The 23,369-nt window shown below is 47.4% G+C and overlaps 1 protein-coding gene across 2 annotated transcripts; it reads right to left on the bottom strand.

Annotated features, from left to right (window-relative positions):
- Positions 1 to 1,128: 1,128 nt before the first annotated feature.
- DHRS7C (dehydrogenase/reductase 7C) lies at positions 1,129 to 18,362 on the bottom strand. 2 transcript variants are annotated; one of them, XM_061175064.1, is made up of 6 exons: positions 18,209 to 18,362; positions 9,600 to 9,712; positions 7,184 to 7,397; positions 5,419 to 5,511; positions 2,338 to 2,493; positions 1,129 to 1,337 (listed from the first exon to the last, which is right to left on the bottom strand). In XM_061175064.1, the coding sequence occupies exons 1-6, from the start codon at positions 18,360 to 18,362 to the stop codon at positions 1,129 to 1,131; spliced, it is 939 nt and encodes a 312-aa protein (XP_061031047.1). The 2 variants fall into 2 exon arrangements, with proteins under 2 accessions (XP_061031047.1, XP_061031048.1); XM_061175065.1 differs by having other exon boundaries at positions 7,184 to 7,394.
- Positions 18,363 to 23,369: the final 5,007 nt, after the last annotated feature.

Raw genomic sequence — 23,369 nt, 5'->3', positions numbered from 1 at the left:
TTATCCTGAGGTAGCCTGGGTTCCCTGGTGATCACGCGATCCTGGACATTTTGCTTTTTAAATTCAGGGATATATATATATATATATATATATATATATATATATATGCAGACGTGTACCGCGTGTGTTAATTTTGTAAATGGCTTGGGTTCAGGGAGGAAATTTGAGCCCTCTTTCATCTGTAAATATTAGAAAAGTTTGAATCAGTAGGTACAATTACTAGTGCAAACAATGTACCCTACACTTTCCAAGATTTGAAGAATCATTAACTCTTTTGTTTAAGAAACACTAAGAGAAACACCCACCAACAACAAGGATGGCAGTTTTAAATGAATTTTGCTTTGAGAATGTAAGAAGAGGCTTGAATGAGCTGGATGCCCTGGGGCAGAAGTTCTCAAGATTTGTTGCACCTTAAGCAGCTGTGCCTGGGCTCCTCTTTGGACCAATTAAGTCCAGGGAAAGGGCTGATTCTGATATGCTGCCAGGACCGAGGATTACAGCTCTGCTGTGTTGCCAAGCTGGGAACCGCTAGCCCCATGCAGCTATTTAAAGCTAAATTAATTCAAATTAAATAAAATTGAAAATTCTGTTTCTCTGTTGCACAGGCCACATTTCAGGTATTCAACAGCCATACGTGGCTGGTGGTTGCCATACTGGACACTGCAGATGACAGACTATTTCCATCATTCCAGAAAGTTCAGTTTCACAGGGCTGCCCTAAGGAGTTGCCAAGTTCAGCTTCTGTGGTTGGGGGCAGAGTGGGCAGGTCACCCTTGTGTAAAATGGAGGTGGTTTTCTGAGGTCCTGGGCAGGCTGATGGCCACAGTGGGAGTGCGAGTATTTGGGAGTTGGACCCGTTATGGTTCCTGTTTTTCTGCCGGGTTGTCACTCTATAGGGTCGAGAAGCTTCTGGAAGTGTGTCCTGGGAAAGTCACGTGGGAGACACCCAGGGGCCCAGGGCGACTGGGCTGAACGCCAGGCCATCCTCACTGGGATGGTGAACAACTCCCACAGGTGGTGCGCAGGTTGGGGAACTGTTTGGGGCCCCAAGTGCTGAGAGAATGGAGGATCCCGCAACTGCCCGTGAAGCCTTTATTCCCCGCGGGGTGACCCTTTTGGCCCCCTGCAGTTAACCCTCCTCTGGGACGTTGAGTTTCTCCTTCACCCCACAGGCCACCACGGCAAAAAAAACCTCAGGGAAGAAGGTGCGGATGTACACGGCGGCCTTGGGGATGGGGTTGGCCAGGAAGACCTCTTGCTTCTTGCGTCTCACGGTGTGCATCACCTCCTCCGCCACGTCCACGGGGTGCACCCCGTAGGTCAGCCTCCTGAAAAAGACTGAGAAGCCACCAGGAGGGGGCAGGGCTTATAGCCTCGGGAGGAGGGGTGTGGTCAGAGCCCCGCCCCCCACCGCCCCCCCGGGGTGGGGACGGGTGTGCGCTTCTGGAGTCCCAGTCTCGGGACCAACCCTGCCGTCTGCTGGCCGTGCGCCTTGGGGAGGCACTTTACCCGCTGCGCCTCAGCTTCCACATCTGTAAAGTAGGCGCAGTTTCCTGCCCCGTTAACATCCCAGGATGGTTATGAGCCGTCGGAGGGGATGAGAAAGAGCTTAGAAGATAGGAAGGTGCCGGATGTATGAAGGGGCTGTTGTTTACAATTGTTGCGAAGCTGTGTTTGTCCAGAGCCTCCTGGAACCTCTTGCCCACGTCTTGATTCATCTTGATTCCCTAATGTAGATAGAGCCTCCGGCAGGGGATAGCTGCTCTGTGTAGAGCATTCTAGAATACTGATCATAGGTGCCTTTACAGACCACTCAGGATTCTATGAGCTGCAACTTTCAGTCTTGCCTGTGAGTCTACAAGTTAGGTATCACCATCAGCCCTCATTTTCCAAAGGGGAAACGGAGGCAGAGAGATGAAGGGAGTTGCTTAATATGTGACTGAGGCGAACTTCACATGCAGGCAGTCAGGGCCAGACTCTTGAGTTTCTCTGTGCTGCCTTCTAGGGCAAGGGGAACAGGAAGTTCTCGAAGACCAAATCCTGGCTATTCCACATGGGAAACAGGCCCAGAGGCGGGCAGTCCCAGTGGCCAAGGTCACAGAGCCTGTGATTGACGGAGCCCAACCTGGCTTCGGTCTGCTGATTGCAGGTTAGGATTCCATCTACCTGGTGCCTCAGGACCTACGTTTTGGGGTCCCTCCCCACTGTTAGCTGGGTGCAGGGGCCCCACCGTCCCCAGTCTCATGCTTCAGGAGCGCCCCCCTGGACCCCGCCCCCCCCCCCCCCCCCCGGAGCCTTCCGCGGCCCCTGTCCCTCTGGCTTCGCTCTGAAAGCTCACATTTCCAGATGGAGGCCTCCCAGTTTCCTTGGCCTGGATGAACGTGGTAGGAGCGGATGAAAGCGGGGCTCACGGTGCTGACGACGACGTCGTATTCCTCCACCTCGGCCCGCAGGCAGTCGAAGAAGCCGAGCGCCGCGTGCTTGGCGGCGGCGTCTGGAAGAGAAACCAGCGAGGGGTGGGTGTGGGTCCCGCTGTGCTTCCCAGGAGGGGCCTTGGGGACACACATCCCTGCAAGCTCCGTTGGGAGAGGCCTCAAGTCACCTGCCCCTCGCTTCATAGATGAGGACAGAGAGCCCTTGTGAAGCAGTGGACAGATGCAGTGATGAGACGGAATCCAACTTAGCCACTTGCCCGCTGTGTGACTTTGGGCAAGTGACTCATTTTTACCTGAAGAGGCTCAGTTTTCTTATCTTTAAAATGGGCATAATACACAGGGAACTATATTCAATATCCTGCGATAAACCATAATGGAAAAGTATATGAAAAAGAGGATGTATGTGTGTAACCGAGTCACTTTTTGGTACAGCAGAAACTAACACAACGTTGTAAATCAACTATACTTCAGTAAAATTAAAAACCGATAAAATGGGCTAAATAAATAAATAAATAAATAAATAAAGTGGGGATAATATCACCCTATCCAAGTGAGAAAATATATATAAAACATTTCAGCCGGGAAGGCTGATTCCCTGAGAGAGTGATTTCTCCAAGGTCCTGAGGCCATCAGGGTTAAGAATGCAGGAGCTAGGACTTCCCTGGTGGCGCAGTGGTTAAGAATCTGCCTGCCAATTCAGGGGACACGGGTTCGAGCCCTGGTCCGGGAAGATCCCACGTGCCTCGGAACAACTAAGCCCGTGTGCCACAACTACTGAGCCTGCGCTCTAGAGCCCACGAGCCACAACTACTGAAGCCCGCACAGTGAGAAGCCCATGCATCACAACCAGGCATAGCCCCCGCTCTCCGCAACTAGAGAAAGCCTGTGGGCAGCAATGAAGACCCAACGCAACCAAAAATAAATTAATTAATTAAAAAAAAAAGAAAGAAAGAAAGAAAGGTTCCAAGGAAACCAGTGCATTGGGTTCCATGTTGGTTGGAGGCCAAAGGGCCAGTTCTGTTGCCTGCGCCACATTGTATCATGTCACTGCTGTCTGTGTCCCCAGCACCTGGTTCTAGGCATTCGATTGCTGTTTGTTGAATGAATGAAGGCAGCGAGCAAGTGGAAAGTAATCCACCTGCTGAAAATGACATGTATGTTTGTGAGTAGGAGGAATAGCGGTGAGGTTCTAGATGGGCTGGGGCAGAGAGGGAATGAGGTACGTGGCAAAGACTGCCCTGTGCGGACCCAGCTCTATGCTTCTCCCCATCCTGGGCCCACAGGCGGACTGCAATTCCCAGCATCCCTTGCAGCGAGGGGGTAAGCATGTGACTGGCTTCTCGACAACAGGATGTGAGCAGGGCTGTAGGGGCAGGATGCTCTCTTCTTGCCAGCAGGAACCCACGTGGGATGGGAACTAGCTTTGACCACGTGGAAAATGATGGCAAAGCTGTGACTTGGCACGACTCTGGGCCCCCGAGTGACCGTGAGGAGCAGTGATGCCTGCTGAGCTGGGCCATCCCATTTAGACAGTTATATGGAGGAGGAATAAAGGTCTTTATGGCACCGTCGGCTTAACCTAACTAATGCAAACGAGAAAAGGAAAGTAAAACACTATGAGGGGGATATGATGGGCTGAATTGTATCCCACCCCCAAATTCAGATGTTGAAGTCCTAACCCCAGTATCTCAGATTGTGGCTGTATTTTGAGATAAGGGCCTTTAAAAGGTAATTAAGTTAAAATGAGGCTGTTAGGGTGGTGCCCTAATCCAATCGGACTGGTGTCCTTATAAGAAGAGCAGGAGACGGCAGGGGTGCCCACACACAAAGACCATGTGAGGACCTGGGGAGCAGGCCATCAGCAAGCCAAGGAGAGAGGCCTCGGGAAACATCAAGCCTGCCCACACTTTGATCTTGGACTTCCAGCCTGCAGAGCTGTGAGAAAATACATTTCTGTTGTTTAAGCCACCTGGTCTTTTTTTTTTTTTTTTTTAATATTTATTTATTTATTTGGTTGCACCAGGTCTTAGTTGTGGCAGGTGGGCTCCTTAGTTGCAGCTCTCCGACTCCTTAGTTATGGCATGCGAACCCTTAGTTGTGTCATGCATGTGGGATCTAGTTCCCTGACCAGGGATTGAACCCGGGCCCCCTGCATTGGGAGTGGGGAGTCTTAACCACGGTGCCACCAGGGAAGTCCCTGTGGTATTTTGTTGTGGTGGCCCCAGAAGACTACATCAGGCCACCCCACCCACCCTTTCTTCATTCCTCTCTCCCTCTCACCTTTCTACCCACCAGACACTTACTTACCCAGCCCCGGTTTTGTGCATGGTACTTCGGGCCATAAGGAAACGTATGAGACATGTTCCCCCGCCCTCCCACATCCTACCTCACGGGAGGTGGGAATGTCTCCAGAATTCTCCCAGTTGGGTCCCAGGAACATACACCGAGTAGTCCCTCTCCTCCTTGGACTTTTTAGAGGAGTCTCACCTTTGGAATTCTCTCTCTCGCCTCCCCTGGAATTGTGTCCCTTTCCTTTTCTCATTCCTCCTTCCTCAGAACCTCTCCATCTCTCTCCCCTTTTGGGATGTGCACCCCTCCTTTCTTTCCCAGTTGTAATCGTTCCTGTCTCTCCAGGGGCATCTTTACAGAGCAGGGGGCATCTGAGCTGGGGCTGTGCACCCATGTCAGGAGCGTGACCTTGATCTGGCATTGATCGTGTCCAGCCAGGACGTGTCCTGACCGCCTGTGAGATGTGAGCTTCTGGGTGCTGAGGGAAGGGCTTATCTTTATCTCCCATAGTCACCTGTGTGCTGTAGATGGTCAAAAATAGGAGCTGAAGGGATGAAAGAAAAGCCAACAGATGCTTTCATCTCTGGACCCTCTTCCTCTTCCCCAGTGTAACCCCATGCCTAGTCCTAGACACACATCTCTTGTCTTATAAGACACATAACATAGGACGAAACACGTTTGTCTTAGCAACTTACAGGCTGTACGGAACGGGATTCCAAGCTTCCCTTGGATGTTATTCACTAACACAATTTGTCCGGTCCTCCGGGAGATCATGCTGGGGAGCAGGGCTGGGAAGCACAGGACAAAGAACCACGGTTACAAATCTGAGGCTGAGTCAGGCAACATCAGGCAGAGCCCTTCCCCTCATCAAGGAGGGCTCCTCTACCTCCCTGACAGTTAGGTTACAGTGGGACACAGTTGGAATGGACCCTGGTTACCACTTATCCAGTGTTTCCTAAGAGTGGGCTGGGCTCGACTGGGGAATTGCTGGGTTATTTTATTTTATTTTATTATTTAATTTTTTTGGCCTCGCTGCACGTGGCATGCAGGATCTTAGTTCCCTGACCAGGGATCGAACCCAGGCCCCCTTCAGTGGAAGTGCAGAGTCCTAACCGCTGGACCCCCAGGGGAGTCCCTGGGTGATTTTAAATGACCCATCCATGTGCATGGAGTGACACTGATTTCAATAGTGAGAAAGGTAATCCCTTTTCAATTGTCCTATTGCTTCCAGTAGGAAAGTTGGTTCCAATGGGTCTTTAATACTTCTCTGGCATGTGCTAATCTTTTTTAAAAAAAGAGAGGAAAGACCTCAGCCCTTTGTTTTGGGAGAACTTACTACTTTGTTCTGATTTCAGGTTTTCTTGTACTGATGGAGAGGGAAAGGGGTTTTTAATTTATGGTAAAGATTTCCTCCTGAATTGAATTAATTTACCAATGAGGAAATTTAGAAAAAGATATGGAGTAATAATAGCACAGATTGAATAGGGAGATGGCAAAAAATATCAGAAGACTTAAGTTTGCATTCCTCACCGTGGTGCCAGGGAACCTGAGCTCTCAGAGGTTGAGTGAAGGACACACCTTGGCTGGCCTGCTTGGTGTGTCCACAGTGACTGGGCTGGAGGAAACTGTGATCTCTGGGGCATCGTCTTAGAAGCTCTGGGGAGTCATCTTTCTGCTCCCAGCACTTCTTTCCCTTCAGCTATCACAGCTCTCAGAATCCCATTATCATGGAGATTCTGGCCGTAGAGAAGGCAGCTCTAAGATCATGCTTTCTCAGCCTTTGCCAAACACACTACTCCCTCCATGTAGACATTCTCCATGCTTATATTCTCCCTTTTGTGCTTCAGCTTCGATAAACTTTATTTGGGGTGGGAGGAGGGCTTCAACTCTTGCTTCTATTCCATGTCATCTCTAGCAACACCCCTAACCCCAGCTTCAGATCTGCATTTGAACTTGACCCTTAGAAATCTCCACACAGGAACCACCATTTTACCTTTAAAAGGGAGATGTCCTCCTGCCTTCCTGTTTCTGCAAAGGGATTGACAGTATTCTGGGTCTCTTGCAGATAAACTCTTTTTCCACCTTGGACCAACTGTCCTGATTAGGAGCAGATCAACCACAAGGTCGATATAGTAAAAGATTTGCAGGGGATGAAGACCATGGTCCAGAGATGTGGAGTGGGATTGGAGGGGAGCCATGGATATGAGTAAGAAAAGAGGAGAAAAGGGCAGGGCTTGGGGAGGGGGCTTAATGGAGAGGCAGGTTGGAATATACCAGTCAGAGACTTTCACAATCCCTTTTCTTTCATCAACATTTACAGTCAGATGCTAAAAGCTTTCACCAAATAAGCAGGGATTTTTCTGAAAGAGGGGCTGGAGGCTCCATCCAGAATTGGGTGACTGTCTGGAAATATAACAGAGCCCTTTCTAGCAGCCAGTGGGAAGGTCAAACTCACGAGACCTTTGGTCAGTGTGATGGGTCCAAAGTAATTGGCATCCATGATCTTTTTGTCGAGTTCCAGAGAAATGTTATGGGCAGGCCCCTTCACCTTCATGCTGGCATTGTTGATGAGGATGTCCACGCAGCCATAGCAATCCAGGACCTCTTTGGCCACATCCTGGACACAGCTGATGTCCGAGAGATCCAAGAGGACCAGCTTTGGGGTGAAAGTCTGCTGGATCAATGAGAGAGTCAAGGCACATGTGGGTACATCCCCGCAGACCTTGGGACCCTTCAATCTAAGAGCCACCCCTTTTGAAACTCAGAGCTCATGGAATGACTACAAACAAATGATGAGGAAGAAGCAGAGATGACTCTGGGAGGAAGGAAATTGATGGAGAAAATGCATCCTTGGGGACCAGAGCAACAACAACATTCCCAACACACAAACATGCAGTCATAAGTCTGAACTTCTGGTCAAGGGGCCAGACCTGAGAAATCCAAGTGGAGGCCATGCATCGATTCTGCTGGTGATGTCATTTCTTATAACACTTCTGAGCTCCTTTTTGGAAATTGCTTTCAGACTGGCTTCCAAGCCACAAGAGAATCTGCCCAGTACTTTGTAGCCACATTTAATTTTTGGCCAAAATCACACACTCAACACAATTTTTTTGGAGCACCATCTATGTGCCAGGCATTTGTGTTCAGCCCTAAACATTTGATATCGTCAAGATTCTCATGGGTTAGAAGGGATACAGATGGAAAAATTGATGTTACCATATGGTAAATGCAATGCCGGTGTTTGACAAGCACTAGCCCTGAGATACAGCCTTAAAAAAAGGTTCCCTGGTCAAATTTGCTTAGGAAATACAGACTATTATATGTTCTTCTTGGAGATAACACAATGCAGATTTGCATAGCAAAGGCTCTGAAAAGTTCTGCAGTAAAGAAATTAGTCAGACAAGCTTGGCCTAACTCAGTATTTCCCACACAATTGACTTCAGAACCTCGTTTTTACTACTTAATAACCAATACCTAATAAGATCCCAAGAAACATACCTTGGAGTACGTTGTGTTATCCTGGTTGCTCCAGCTCCTCAAATACCAGAGTTAGTTCTGAATGATTTTTGGCTATTTCCAAAATCAAATTCAACATCAAGGGAAAAGATTTTAAAAAAAAAATCCTGAAGAGAACTCTCTGAAGGCAATGTCTTTTTCTTTTTTTCAAATAAATTTACTTATTTATTTTTGGCTGCATTGGGTCTTCATTGCTGCGCACAGGCTTTCTCTAGTTGCGGCGAGCAGGGGCTACTCTTCGTTGCGGTGCATGGGCTTCTCATTGCCTTGGCTTCTCTTGTTGCGGAGCACCAGCTCTAGGCGTGTGAGCTTCAGTAGTTGTGGCACGTGGGCTCAGTAGTTGTGGCACACGGGATTCGTTGCTCCACGGCATGTGGGATCTTCCCGGACCAGGGCTCGAACCCGTGTCCCCTGCATCGGCAGGCGGATTCTTAACCACTGCACCACCAGGGAAGCCCCTGAAAGCAATTTCTTAAACAATGCTCCAGAAATGCTTTGAAAACCCCAGCTGCATTGAAATGTGTTCACCTCCTGTGTAACTTCATGGAAGGGGACTTCACTTCCCTGATTTCTTTGAAGGAAATTTTTTTTTTTTTTTGGCTTGCGGGATCTTAGTTCCCTGACCAGGGATTGAACCTGGGCCATGGCAGTGAAAGCGCCAAGTCCTAACCACCGGACTGCCAGGGAACTCCCTCTTTGAAGGAAATATTATTTGAAGTATTATTTAAAAAATCAGCCATGAGTGTTTATAAACAGAGCCCATATCTGTGACATACCATACTTTCTGGATCCTCTTTGAGTCTGACTTAAGTAGAATGGGGGGTGGGGAGGATCAGAGGCTAGAGGCACGATGAGGAGTCAAAATGAGCCAACCCCCAAGTGGGCAGACTTACCTGTGTCAAGATTACATTTCCCCAGGACTTCCCTGGTGGCGCAGTGGTTAAGAATCCACCTGCCAGTGCAGGGGACACGGGTTCAATCCCTGATCCAGGAAGATCCCACATGCCTCGGAGCAACTAAGCCCCTGCGCCACAACTACTGAGCCCACGCGCCACAACTACTGAAGCCCGCGCGCCTAGAGCCTGTGCTCCGCAACCAGAGAAGCCACTGCAATGAGAAGACCGCACACCGCAACGAAGAGTAGCCCCTGCTCGCCGCAACTAGAGAAAGCCCGTGCAGAAACGAAGACCCAACACAGCCAAAAATAAATAAAATTAAAAATTTAAAAGTACATTTTAAAAAATTACATTTTCCCAAAGCAAAATTTCACCCAAATTTCACCGAAAGAGCTGCTCTGTAACAAGCAATGAACGCTAAGGGTGTCCAGGGGTTGCCCATGCCGGCTGCCAGAAGGCCTTACCTTGCTGGGGTCAGCCACGCTGATCAGGGCATCGTATAGACTCTGAAGCCTCTCCCAGCTCTTTCCGCACAGCACCAGCCTGGCCCCGCCGGTATGGAACACCCGAGCACACTCTGAGGGGAAGAAGGAAGGAGGACAGGACACACTGTGGGTGAAACCACTGATGGGGAGCCCCTCTTTCTTACAGATTCAAGGATTCAAAGAATTCAAAAGCCTTAGAGCCATGAGTTCCTTTAGAGGTCATTGCATTCAACTGCCTCTGGAATTTCTTCTTGTTTCCAGCCTCAGCATGGTTGCCTCCTGTGAAGGGCATCTCACAGGGGTGTGAAATAACCCCTCCTCCATTGGGTAGTTCTGATTATTAGGACATTCTTTCTTAAACTGGACAGAAAGATGACTCCATCAAACAAGACCCCCAGAAGCACAGCTCTAAATATATGTCAATCTGAAGATATTGGAGACAGCTGCCACGTTTTTTCAGACCAAATGTCACTAGTTTCCTCCACATTTTCTCTGTGGGTCGATACTCCAACCAGGGTTCTTTTTATTAAGAAAGGAAACCTGCCTGCTGTCTAGTAACTTTTACTCTGGACGAATTTCTGACTCACCCAATGTCCCAGTGTTCTTTTTTTTTTCTTTTTTTGGCCATACCGCTCAGCATGCAGGATCTTAGTTCCCCAACCAGGGATTGAACCTGTGCCCCCTACAGTGGAAGTGTGGAGTCTCAACCACTGGCCTGCCAGGGAAGTCCCTCACCCAATGTTCTTAACTGGGAAGTAGTTGGTAGATACAAGTATTCTTATGTGGCAATAACAGTGATATTTAAGAACAATAAAAGCTAACAGATTTTGACAGTTTACTTGCTTGAGGAGCTATTGAAAGGGATTTACATATATTAGCTCATTTAATTCTCACAGTCATCCCATGCAGCAGTTTCTTAGGTTGGGTTCCCTAAAAGCAGAATCTAAGACAGGGATTCAGGTGGCCAGGATTAATTCAGGGAGCGCTCTTCAGAGAAAATCTGTCAGGGATTAAGGGCATGGCATAGGTGAAGGGGAAGGATGTGGTCTCAGGTAAAGTCTAGCTTTGGCTGGACCCAAGGAAGGCTCTGGACTGTAAACCCAGCTGCAAGGCTGTCCCACCTGGATGCAAGGGGACTGTCTTTTGTACACGTGTGTCAACCAGTCACTGATGGTGTGCTGCCTCCCTCCGGGGGTGGGTACAAAGGGTGTCCACTGGCAGAGGGCAAGTCTATGAGCCATGGCCACCAACACTCATAGGACCTGGGGATGGATGAACTGGCCAGGTACAGGAATCTAGGAGGGGCACCAACAACACCTACTACAGGGGAGTAGCTATTACTGTCCCATTTTTACACCAAGCACTGGTGACCCGGGCTGCCTGGGGATGCCAAAGGGTAGTTGGGCAGCACTGGGTGCCCACTAGAGGCTGGAAATCCTGTGTGCCATGGCTCTAAGTGATCTTATGTTTGTGTGATTTTCTCCTGCAAGTCTGAACAACTGGAGCAGGTGGAGAGAAGGGGGCCAGCTGGACAGGACAGTTGGCAGGGGTTTGATAAGTAGGCATTGTGGGCAGGGGAATTGTGGTATTGGAGAGGGAGCAATTGATGTGCTGGACCATTCAGCCTAAGCCAGATGGGAGCAGGAGTGAAGGCAGGAGGGGCTGATAGAGAAGGAAAGGAGAAGGCTCTAGGGAGGGGAGGTCTCAGTGAGGTCTAGAAACAGATGTGGTTGGGGGAAGCTGCGGTCAGTTCTGCTGACAAAGGGAAACTTGAATCAAGAAATAACTGTGTGGGGCTTCCCTGGTGGTGCAGTGGTTAAGAATCCGCCTGCCAATGCAGGTTCGACCTCGGGTTCGAGCCCTAGTCCTGGAAGATCCCACATGCCATGGAGCAACTAAGCCCGTGCGCCACGACTACTGAGCCTGCGCTCTAGAGCCCGCGAGCCACAACTACTGAAGCCCGCGTGCCTAGAGCCCGTGCTCTGCAACAAGAGAAGCCACCGCAATGAGAAGCCCGCTCACTGCAACGAAGAGTAGCCCCCTCTCACCACAACTAGAGAAAAGCCCGCGCACAGCAACGAAGACCCAACGCAGCCATAAATAAATAAATAAAATTTATAAAAAAGAAATAACTGTGTGAACAATGTCACCTTGAATTGTTAGGATCATAGAGAATGGAAGATTTCTCTAAATGTAGGTGTTTTATTGAGAAAAGGGCTGTCCCTGACGATTGTGGCTGGCAAAATTCAATACAGATGTCAATCCATCTCCAAGTGAATTTGATGCAGTAAATCAAGATCCCAGCATGTCTTGGAAAATGACAGAAAGATCCTAAACTTTATTTGGAATAACTTACAAACTTTACTTGGAATAATAAATATGCAAGAAAACCAAACAACATTTTGATAAACAATACTGGGAGTGGACTATCAGTTATTAAAATATATTACAGAGCGGCAGAGATGAAAGCGTTGTTAGTGTTTCCAGTATAGATAGAAATATGGATTAAAAATAGAGCCGAGTGGGCTTCCCTGGTGGTGCAGTGGTTAAGAATCCACCTGCCAATGCAGGGGACACGGGTACAAGCCCTGGTCCGGGAAGATCCCACATGCCGTGGAGCAACTAAGCCCGTGCGCCACAACTACTGAGCCTGTGCTCTAGAGCCCATGTGCCACAACTACTGAAGCCCGTGCACCTAGAGCCCGTGCTCTGCAACAAGAGAAGCCACCGCAATGAGAAGCCCGCGCACCGCAACAAGAGTAGCCCCCGCTCGCCGCAACTAGAGAAAGCCCGCGCGCAGCAACGAAGACCCAAAACAGCCAAAAATAAATAAATAAATAAATAAATTTATAAAAAAAAAATAGAGCCGAGTATTCATAAGAATTTAGCATATGGTAAAGTTAGCACGTGGAATCAGTGGGAAAAGAGCATATTATTTAAAAGAAGTTTTTGGCCCACTGGATAACTATTTGAGAGGGAAAAAATCTAGGTACAATATACCAAATGTATTAAATAACTAAACGTAAAAATAGAACCATAAAAGACCTAGAAGAAAACAGAGATATATTGCTTTGGGGAAAGATCTTTTAAGCACAGCACTGAAGGAAGAAATAATACAAATTATTTACAGGTTTTTATCCTTAAAAAAAAAAAAAACCTTCCTTACAGAAGAAAACATAAATAAAAATTAAGAGGGAGATAAATTGAGGAAACCTATTTATAATACATATGTCAGAAAAGGGGTTAATTTATTTAATCCACAAAGAACTCTTGTAAATCAATAAAGGCCCTAATAAAGAAATTGGCTAGTGAGATGTGTAAGCAATTCACAAAAACACAAAGAGCTAATACACAGAAGATAGAAGTTCAATGCCAATAATAAAGAAGTGCAAATTAAAAGATGACAATCAAAACAAAATTGGTAATAATCACATATTCACTGCTGGTTGTAGTGTAAATTGCTACAGTCTTTCGGAAGAAAAATTAAAAGAATCCTTAAAAGTAAGCATGGCCCAGTTATTTTATTTATGGGCATTTATTCTAAGGAGATAATTAAGAATGTCTGCATGGAATAGTTAAAATATTATTTATCTCAATATCATAATAATAAAGAGTTGGAGATGTTGGTTAGGTAGATGATGGTGTATCTATATATCAGTTATTTCAAAGGCTTTAAAACTGATGTTGCAACTACCAAATGTAAAATAGATAACTAGTGGGAAGCAGCCGCATAGCACAGGGAGATCAGCTCGGTGCTTTGTGACCACCTAGAGGGGTGGGATAGGGAGGGTGGGAGGGAGGGAGATGCAAGAGGGAAGAGATATGGCAACATATGTATATGTGTAACTGATTCACTTTGTTGTAAAGCAGAGGCTAGCACACCGTTGTAAAGCAATTATACTTCAATAAAGATGTTTAAAAAAAAAAAAAAAAAAAAAAAAACTGATGTTGCAGAAATGGGTCTACCGACATGGAAATCTCACAATATAGTAAGTTTTTTTAAAAAGACTCAAACAGTGTGTCTAACACAGTGCCATAACACTTGACTCTGTGTGTGTGTGTTATTGGATGTTAAATTGCACCCATGATTATGTAACAAGATTTAAAATTGGAATTTCCAAGATCAGATATAAAATTCCAAAGTGACAGTCCAAGATGCAGATATTCAAAGAAAATGACTGAAACCCTGTTTCATGAATACCCTTTACTCCTAATAGGATGCAAACGGATAAGGCAGAGGAGAGAGGGGACTTGGAAAGAGGATGTTTGTGGAGAGAACACTGTTAGGTGAGTTTTTGCCCCTTATCTCCATCCTACAGAGAAGAGATGGACCATTTGAACACACACTGTGAGTTGCCCAAAGCCGGGAGCCCAGAGTGATGTCTGAGTTGCACCTGGGAAATCTCATGGGCGTCGCCAACTATCCCAGAGCAGGGGGAGGAGAGCTGGGGCTGCCCCAGAGGTTGGTCTCTTTATTGAAGAACCCTCCCATCCACCACAACCACTTGGACCAGAGGCAGATCATGAGCTGGCTGGGAGCTCTTTTGAATTCTGCCCAAGAAGACCTCTGAGAAGGGCAGTGGGAATGTAACACAGGGCGTAGGTGCAGCAGACTGCCCCAAACCAGGAGTGGCGTGGGGACTGCGCGAGGGGAGTGCACCTGCCCCACGGCAAGTGCAGGTGAATATCCCAGGGAGCGCCTCTGAAGGACCCACGGTAGAGCCCGTGGGAGAAAGAATCCACTCGGTTTTAAATGTGTGCCAGGCATGGAGCTCGAAGCCAGCTTCTAAGAAAGTCAGGTGAGAATTTTTCCTGTCTTCCTTCTCTCCTCTCCTTCCTGCCCCTCCACCCCCAGAGGGGTCAAAGAGCAGCAAACTGGCTGGCGACTCGCCCTAGGTGGGCTGGGGGCAGCTACGGGAAGGGAGAAGGAAACTTGAACTTCAATGAAAACGGACACGTTTATCAATGTATTGGACTGGGCACTGCAGTTTCTGAATCAAAGCTATGTTAGGGAATTTATCATGACCAAAGGGTTTGGTATAATCTAATAGTGATCAGAAAAGCTACGAGACTATCTGATTTTTTTTTTTTTTAAATCAAGATGCAAAGGAAGACTTTCCCTTCTGCATGAATTTGAGAGACCGGGGTGGGCTGTCTCCCTATACCCCTCCCCCCCCATGTGTGCTTGCCCCCTGATGGTTATACATCTCAGCATCATAAAGTTGCTGGAAGGAAATAGGATGAAGAGTTCCCGAGTGGGTGGGGTTCTGGGTGTGCTTTCGGTTCTTTTTTCTTGAAAAATCCTCTTTAATATATGTGGTTCCTATAATGACAGAATTCGCTAAAAGAAACTTCACCTGGAGGGAGAATGCCTAGCCTCCCCGCGTTTGGGCTGTAATTCTGAGTGGCGGCTGCAGCTGCGCTGGGTGTGGGCATTCGTGGAGGTCATGTTTCACAAACCAGAGGGGCGTGGTTCAGTGAGCGGAGCGGAGTCACCCACACCCCACCGCTGGTGAGTGGTGAAGCCAGGAGGGACCCCAAGTGGTGACATTCCTGTTGGGTCCCTTGTTCCGCTGCTGACAAAGGAGCAGGTTGGGGCTGTACTGTCCCTGATGACGGGCACTCTTACAGGCTGGCCACTGGGGCAGGGTGAGGGTCTGTGGCCAGGAGCCAGACCAAACCCCTGGCCTTGACCTCCTTAGGAGAGGCAGCCATGGGTATTTGTTACCATCACCCATTTCCCCCCCTTCTCTGCTGACACCTCACCTTTGCCAGGTGGACCCGGGAGGCTGGAGCCCAGTGGTGCATCACTGCTTTGGTGCAGCCCAAAGGCACACACCCAAATGGGTCCTTTCTGCCAAGGCCAGGCATTAGGTATAATACCCAGGTGTTCTTATTTTATTCTTTATCAGCTCAGCACAACCTATGTCTTGTATCAAGCACGTGGGCACCAGGCTTGTTCTTTTTCACTTAGCAAACATATTAATACATGGAGCCCTTACTTCCATAGTTCCTCAAACCTAAGATGCCACCCGCCTGCAAGAGGCTTTCTGATTTCAGAGATATTAAAATGCACAAGGATGGCCCGTGACAATTGTAAGATGCCGTTGACTGAGAGACAATTAGCTCAATTTCAGAAACGTTTAAAGGGGAAAAACCGTGCATCTTAGAGGTGATGAAACATAGGCAGGGTCTGTGGTCTCTGAAGCAGTTCAAGTACAGTGGTTAAGTATTTTGAGAGTCACTCTCACTGCAGACACAGTGGGTCCAAGGTGACCGCATCCCTGACTTGGCCGAATTGTGTGGGTTTGGGGTGAGGGTTAGCAGTCCTGATCTCTATCTGTCTGGTTTCCCTAGGAGACAGCTTGGAACTGGGCTCCTTGATGCTGTCCAGAGCTACCCACTGAGTTCAGTCAGGTTCTGTGGGACTGGGCATGTACTGTGGGCTGTTGTAGCCTACATCATCCGCTTGGTGCCCCCCACTTTTTTCTTGCCTTGGACCTGAGAAACGGAGCACTTTGAACCCAGAATCGCTGTGGTCAGCAGCATGTTCTGGCTAAGCGTTTATTTAAGGTCACCCGTGCCCAGCTTCTCAAGTTACTTCTAAATACTCGGACTTTATTTTCTTCTGCTTTGCATTTCTTTCTAGGGTGAGTCCGTAAGAGACAGTGAAAAAGAGCAGTGACATTAGTCATGACAGAGACTAGACCGTATTCCTCTGAAAATGCCGTTGTGCTCCTGAGATATATTTCCTGGGCACCTGATTTGTACAATGTTTGCTTATAGTAGAATGAGACTTTTAAAAATAAATAAACAAGACTACTAAACCAAATATACATCTCTCAGCAATAGATAGAAGTCCTGTCCAGTAAGACAGAAAATCAGGACAGTTGTAGAACAGCCTTCTCAACCAACAAGGTCTAATCGACGTTTGTAATTCACTTCATTCATGAGCATAAGAATGCACATGCCTTTCACACACCCGTGCATCATTCACCAAGAGCGTCCGTGCCCTGGACCAACTGAGAAATACCCAGATACGCCACTAACGGTAGCATATTTCTGTGAGGAGCCATGGAACCCAGAAACCAGCACCTTAGGGACCATCCAAAAGGAAGGAGCAATCGAGGTGCCAGGGAATGAAGGCGATGAAGGGGTCTCGGGTTGGCAGCTGTCCTGATGCTAGACGGGCGTGTTCTGATTGAAGAACGGTCTTCCCCAAAGACTGACTGCATGTCTCTGGGTGGGTGTCTCTGCTCCATTTCCCCAGGGCACCCACTACTCCCTGTTGTCTTGTGTCTGGTCTGGCTGGCAAACGTGTGTGCCTGGTTTGTCCCTGTGGAAGATGGAATTTGTGTCCCTTGTGAGTATTGAGTCTAGTGATGTTGGATATCCTCCTTGGGAACTGCTTCTGGGACCCACGTAGGGGCCACATAAGAACCTAGTTTTACTGCCTTACTCTTTGTTTTTTATCTCATGTGGTGAACCCAGGTCGATCACCCACTGAAATGGAACCCATTCTTGAAGGATGCAGATGGGCTGCTGTTGGGGATGCCCAGGGGAAGGAGAATCCGAGAGAATTCCCGGATGGGAGGTTACAAATGTTCTCATAATGGTAGCACCATGGGAGTGGGTGCCCAGCCCACCAGCGGGCCTCTTTGGAAGGGGCAGTGCTCATTTCAGGATGTAGAGGACTCAACAGATACTGGTTGAGTGACCTAATGAGTGTTTGGCTAGTGGGTTCAACATTTGATTAGAAATAACAAAAACAACAGCAAAAATGATACCCAAACTATGGGACACATGGGGCTGCACTACCATTGTTAGGGATGAGAGAGGATCTTAAAAACCTAAGGGCATTTACTGTCTCTTATGTCACACATGCCACCAGCAGAAGGGCCCTCTGAGACCATCTAATTCAGGAGTTGCAAACGTAAATGCCTTCAAGGCCAGGAGGTGATGTGGTTGAGAGAATCAGGCCGAGTGTGAGACAATAGGGATTAGTGGGGTGTGTGGCACACTGGTGTTTGCACGTTCTGCATAATTATCACCGTTGCTGACACTTGAGGGGTGCCCACTCTAGTTCCAGGCACTGTTCTAAGTGCTTTCCATCTATTAATTCGTTTATTCATCACAACAGCATTATGAGGCAGAAAGTATTAGTATCCTTGCTTTCAGATGAGAAACCCAAGGCTGAGCAGTGCATCACCAGCTGGTTAGTGGTGGAGCCAAGACTTCAACCCCACCCCCAAGTTTGGCCTCTTCACCAGTTCACTGCCCCAGCTGAGGGCTTTGCATTTCAAAATTTCTAGAAACCCCCCTGGAGGCTAAACAAATCATGTCTGCAGACCGATGTTGGCCCTTAGACTGTGAGTTTGCAACCCCAGATATTCCAGTCCCCTCATTTCTCAGGCAAGAAAGCTGCAGCCTCCAAGAAAGAAGACACTTGCTGGTTAATGACAGCTGCTGGGAGAGAACACAGCCTCGATCCACCCCCGTCCTGCCCAGCGGGCTCACCCACACGCCACCCTGTTGCCTCTCATCCTCCAGGGCAGGAGTGGGCACGAGAGGGGGCAGAGCTCGCTTACCCTTGCCCAGTCCTGAGATGGCATCAGTGATGACCACCACCTTGTTCTGCACGGCTGACTTGGACCACAGCCTGGACACCTCCTGGTAGATGAAAAGGAGACCGCTGATCCCCAGGAGCAGCAAGGGCAGCATGAGCACAGCTAGGACCCCCATCTCGTGCTGGGGGAAAACGGGAAGAAGGAATCCGCTTCGCAAAGAGGCTCTGATCGGGACACGGGGCAGGGGGAGGCCTGAGGCTGCCGGGTGCGCTCGTGCCCCAAGCCCGGGGCCCGCTGTCCAGGGAGCCGGGCTCTGTGCAGACTCCCAGAGGGCTGCTTCCTAGAACACCTGGCCGGCACGCTAATCCCCAGATGGTCAAGGAAGAGAAAATTACTCACCGTGTCTCCAGAAGCAAATGGAATCCGGCCTGCCCTCCCAAAGGTTAATTACAAATTTAATTAAAATGGGTCTGCATTTTTGGAAGGAAAGCCATGTGTTAAGGCCACCTGCTTGGGCCCTAATGGCTATTTATAGCTGTCTGTGCACTAAAGGGCTTTCGGGGTAAATATAGTGTCTCTTCTGATATTCAGGGACACATGCTGGCCGGGTCTGATTTCAGAGTTCCTGCCAAGCCTTTTAAAGCTCTCCCGGCTGCCTCACCATTAGAGATTCCTCTGCAGTTTGGGGCTGGGCGTTAGGGATTGGGACCTGGGATTTCAGCACGAACACCCTTGCCTTCTCTTCCTATAACCCTCCTATCAGGTAGCTTCCATGTAGCTCAGACCCGTGTGGCAGTGAGCCATCTGGCCTTCCCTTTCCGGTTGGGGGTGAAAAGCACAGAAAATCTGTTAAACGGAATGGAGCCTGTTGCAGAATGAAACACTTGGAAGTGTGACGTGAACTATGAGAAAGAGCAGTTTGGAGCTGTTCCTCTTTAGTCAAGGGCTTCCACATTCCTGAGCCTTAGCCTCCTTATCTCTAAAATGGGCACAACAGTTCTCATCTTGCAGGATGGGAGAACAAAATAATATATTGCATCTCGACAACAGACTCTGAGAGGATCACTCTTGTTATCTTTAGTGATTGAGAATACTAAGAATGTATCCCAAACCTCAAATATTTTAATGACTTAAGGAAACTCAGTAGGATTATAAATGGAGAGAGATAGTAGCTACTATGGAAAACAGTACGGAGGTTCCTTAAAAAACTAAAAATAGAGCTGCCATATGATCCAGCAATCCCACTCCTGGGTATATTTCTAGAAAAAAATGAAAACACTAGTTCGAAAAGATACATGCACCCCAAGATTCATAGCAGCACTATTTACAATAGCCAAGACATGGAAACAAGCCAAGTGCCCATTAACAGGCGATTGGCTTAAGAAGATGTGATATATATAGAGAGAGAAATATTGCCATTTGCAGCAACACGGCTGGACCTAGAGATTATTATGCTTAGTGAAATAAGTCAGACAAAGACCCATACCATATGATACCGCTTATATGTGGAATTTAAAAATAATACAAATGAATGTGTATACAATACAGATTTACAATCCTGGAAAACAAACTTGTGATTACCAAAGGAGGGGGGGAGGGACAAATTAGGAGTATGAGATTAACAGATACAAACTACCATACATAAAATAGATAAGCAACGAGGATTTACTGCATAGCACAGGGAATTATATTCGATATCTTGTAACAACCTATAATGAAATAGAATCTGAAAAAAAAACCCAAAAAACCCACAACTGAATCACTGTGCTGTATACCTGAAACTAATGCAATATTGTAAATCATCTATATTAAAAAAACAAAAGAAGAAATGGAGAGACATAAATAGCCAAAATTCAGTTCAAGTACTCAAACCATCAAAAACCAGAAGACAGATCATAACAATGTCCTATTTTGTGTGGTAAGGACCAGGAGGTGGGGCAAGGAACAGTACACTGGAGGTGGGGACAGAGAAACTGCATTTCTTCCTTGGAAATGAAAATGTCCAGGAACATTTTTAAACACCCAACTTTTTTTTTTTTTTTTAAATAGACACTATTTTCTTTTTCTTTTTCTTTTTCTTTTTTTTAAAAATTATTTATTTATTTATTTATTTATTTATGGCTGTGTTGGGTCTTCATTTCTGTGCGAGGGCTTTCTCCAGTTGCGGCAAGTGGGGGCCACTGTTCATCGCGGTGCGCAGGCCTCTCACTATCGCGGCCTCTCTTGTTGCGGAGCACAGGCTCCAGACACGCAGGCTCAGGAGTTGTGGCTCACGGTCCTAGTTGCTCCACGGCATGTGGGATCTTCCCAGACCAGGGCTCGAACCCGTGTCCCCTGCATTGGCAGGCGGATTCTCAACCACTGTGCCACCAGGGAAGCCCAACACCCAACTTTTTAAATGACACCTGATATACATATAGAAGTATGTATATATCCTAAGTGTAGAGTTTCCTGGATCTCAAACTGAGCACATCCCTGTAACCAGCACCCAGATCAAGAAACAAAGCATTGCCAACATCCCCCCATTGTTCCTCTTTCCAGTCTTAAGGGTGACTACTTTCTAACTTTTGATAGCATATATGGTTGACCCTTGAACAACACAGGTTTGAACTGTGTGGGTCCACTTATTTTCAACAAATACTGCAGTACTTCATGATCCGAAGTTAGTTGAATCTGTGAATGTGTAACCGTGCATACAGAGAGCCAACTTTGAAATTATGTTGGGATTTTCCACTGAAAATTGGCAGCCCTGGGCTTCCTTGGTGGCGCAGTGGTTTAGAATCCGCCTGTCAATGCAGGGGACACGGGTTCGAGCCCTGGTCCAGGAAGATCCCACATGCCGCGGAGCAACTAAGCCCGTGCGCCACAACTACTGAGCCTGCGCTCTAGAGCCCACGAGCCACAACTACTGAGCCTGCACGCCTAGAGCCTGTGCTCCGCAACAAGAGAAGCCACCGCAATGAGAAGCCCGCGCACCGCAACGAAGGGTAGCCCCCGCTCGCCGCAGCTAGAGAAAGCCTGCGGGCAGCAACAAAGACCCAGTGCAGCCAAAAATAAATAAATAAATTAAGTTAATTTAAAAAAAAAAAGAAAATTGGCAGCCCTAACCCCTGTGTTGTTCAAGGGTATTAGCAATGTGGAGTCACTGGTGCTATTGACCGGAATGTCTGTGTGAAGGTTACCATGAGGATTCAGTTCTCCTTCAAACTTACTGTCATTGGTTCTGTAATGAGCAACCCTGCAATGTGGTCCATGATCCACCCAACTCTGATACTTTGAAAGCACAACCTTCTCTCCACCTTGATCTTGGACGACAGCCTCGCCAAATCCGGAAGATGCTTGAAGCCACCAGCCTACAAGATCCTCAGAGCTTCGTTGAATAACGTCAGGCAGCTTCAACTTTGCCCCATGGCCCTGGTAATGAGGAAGAGGCAGGACAGGGCGTGGGTTCTCTGGAGCAGAATTAAGTTTGGACTCAAAGTTCTCACGGGAGCTTCAGTTGTACCTGCAAGGGTGTACCTGTATCCACTAAGGGTGGTCGGAGTTTCCTTTTCTTTCAACTTAATTGCCACAGACAAGGAATATTCCAACCCAAACACAATCTTTAGTCTACAAAGAGATTCTTGCTCCAAATCCCTGTCTACTTTACTGCCCCACTTAAGAAAGATGCCTGAAGCTTCACCTAACCCTGAAATAATGGTATTTTCTAGTCTAAGAATTGAGAACTAAGACCAGTATGAATGCATTTATGGGGTCGGGGACCATTCTGGGAAACCTGGGATGTGAAAGTCACAGTCTAGATCAGAGCTAGTCCCAGCCTGCCTTCACTTCTGGGGCCTCTTCAGTCTCCTCGGTTCGAAGTAGAAGCCACACTTGGAACAACATCTAGTTTCAAGCCGAGTGTAGCTTGCACTCACCCTAATCGATCTGTGAATCAGAGAAGAGGGCTCCCTCCATGGCTTCATCCCAACGTTTACAACCCCTTTACTCCTCCATAAAATGCCCCAGCGCCCTGCCCTCTGACAGCCTCACTTAGGGAGGGAGAAGGGGAGAAAAGAATTTGGCTCCCACTACGCCTCCAGAAAGGCAGCATGATGGGTTTGAAGTTGGACAGCCCTGAGTCTGAACCTCAGTTCTGCTTCTGACTTGCGTGCAGCCTCAGGCACACACGTAAACCTTCTGAATGTCATGGCCATCATCTGGAAATGAGGATACTAATGCTATTCTCTTCCTTGCTGCACCGCTGTGTAGAGTTAGACTATAAGAGGTGACGTGTGTATAACACCCAGAATGGGTCTGTTCCGTTGCTGTGCCTCATGGTTTCGGTTTCTCTCTTCTTTCTGACAATTTTTTCCTAGTCTGTGTTGGTTTTCCTTGTTGCCTTTCCTTAATGCATATCAAGACCCATTCCTGAGGACTCTGGACAGGATTCAGAGGTGAAGGATGCCAGGGCTAAGTCAGGTAATGTGTGTGCACATACTTGTATAAACATACATGTGTATGTATACACATACATATACACATATGTGTGTTGGGGGTTCTATTTGCCGACGATCGTTTTAGATGCTGGAATGTACAGAGGACAGTTCATATTGCAAAGAAATAATTTATAATTCATAAGAGGGGAACAGACCTGTAAACAGATTATTTCAATATATGGAGGAATTAAAATCCACCCGAATTTGTTTTATAATAGCAAAGATAGATGGAAGTGAGACGCCTTGAACTGAGGGGTGGTTACACAGCTGTGTTCATTATCTAAAAGTTCCTTAAGCTGTACACTTAGGGTTTGGGTACTTTTCTGTATATATGTTGTACTTGAATAAAATCAACACAAAAAATATAAAAGGAGATATGGGGATATATGTATATGTATAGCTGATTCACTTTGTTATAAAGCAGAAACTAACACACCATTGTAAAGCAATTATACTCCAATAAAGATGTTAAAAAACTATATCTATAAAAGGAAGCAGAGGGCCTTGGAAACTCAGAGAATGTAGCAAAGAATCGGTTTTGACCTGAGCTTTGGGAACCAAGCGCCTCCTGCCCTGCCCGGGGTCTAGTTGATCACTGACTCCCCCCACCCCAGACATCAGCGACACAGGATTTACCTCCATAGACACCCAGGGGTGACAAATCATAGAACATGTACACTGTGGAGGGCAGGGGTCACTGGGTA

This window comes from Eubalaena glacialis, chromosome 19 (assembly GCF_028564815.1).
Source record: "Eubalaena glacialis isolate mEubGla1 chromosome 19, mEubGla1.1.hap2.+ XY, whole genome shotgun sequence".
In the NCBI taxonomy this organism is placed as follows: Eukaryota; Metazoa; Chordata; class Mammalia; order Artiodactyla; family Balaenidae; genus Eubalaena; species Eubalaena glacialis.
The sequence above is the reverse complement of the archived record's forward strand: the minus strand, read 5'-3'. Positions and strand labels throughout refer to the sequence as shown.

Bases quoted from the DNA above. Each gene is read 5' to 3' on its own strand.
- DHRS7C (XM_061175064.1), bottom strand. From the start codon at position 18,362: ATGGGGGTCCTAGCTGTGCTCATGCTGCCCTTGCTGCTCCTGGGGATC. The intron at 9,713-18,208 runs GTAAGCGAGCTC...TCTTCCCCTCAG, and splicing joins CATCTCAGGACTGGGCAAGG to AGTGTGCTCGGGTGTTCCAT. The intron at 1,338-2,337 runs GTGAGCTTTCAG...GTGGCTTCTCAG, and splicing joins GGAGGCCTCCATCTGGAAAT to TCTTTTTCAGGAGGCTGACC.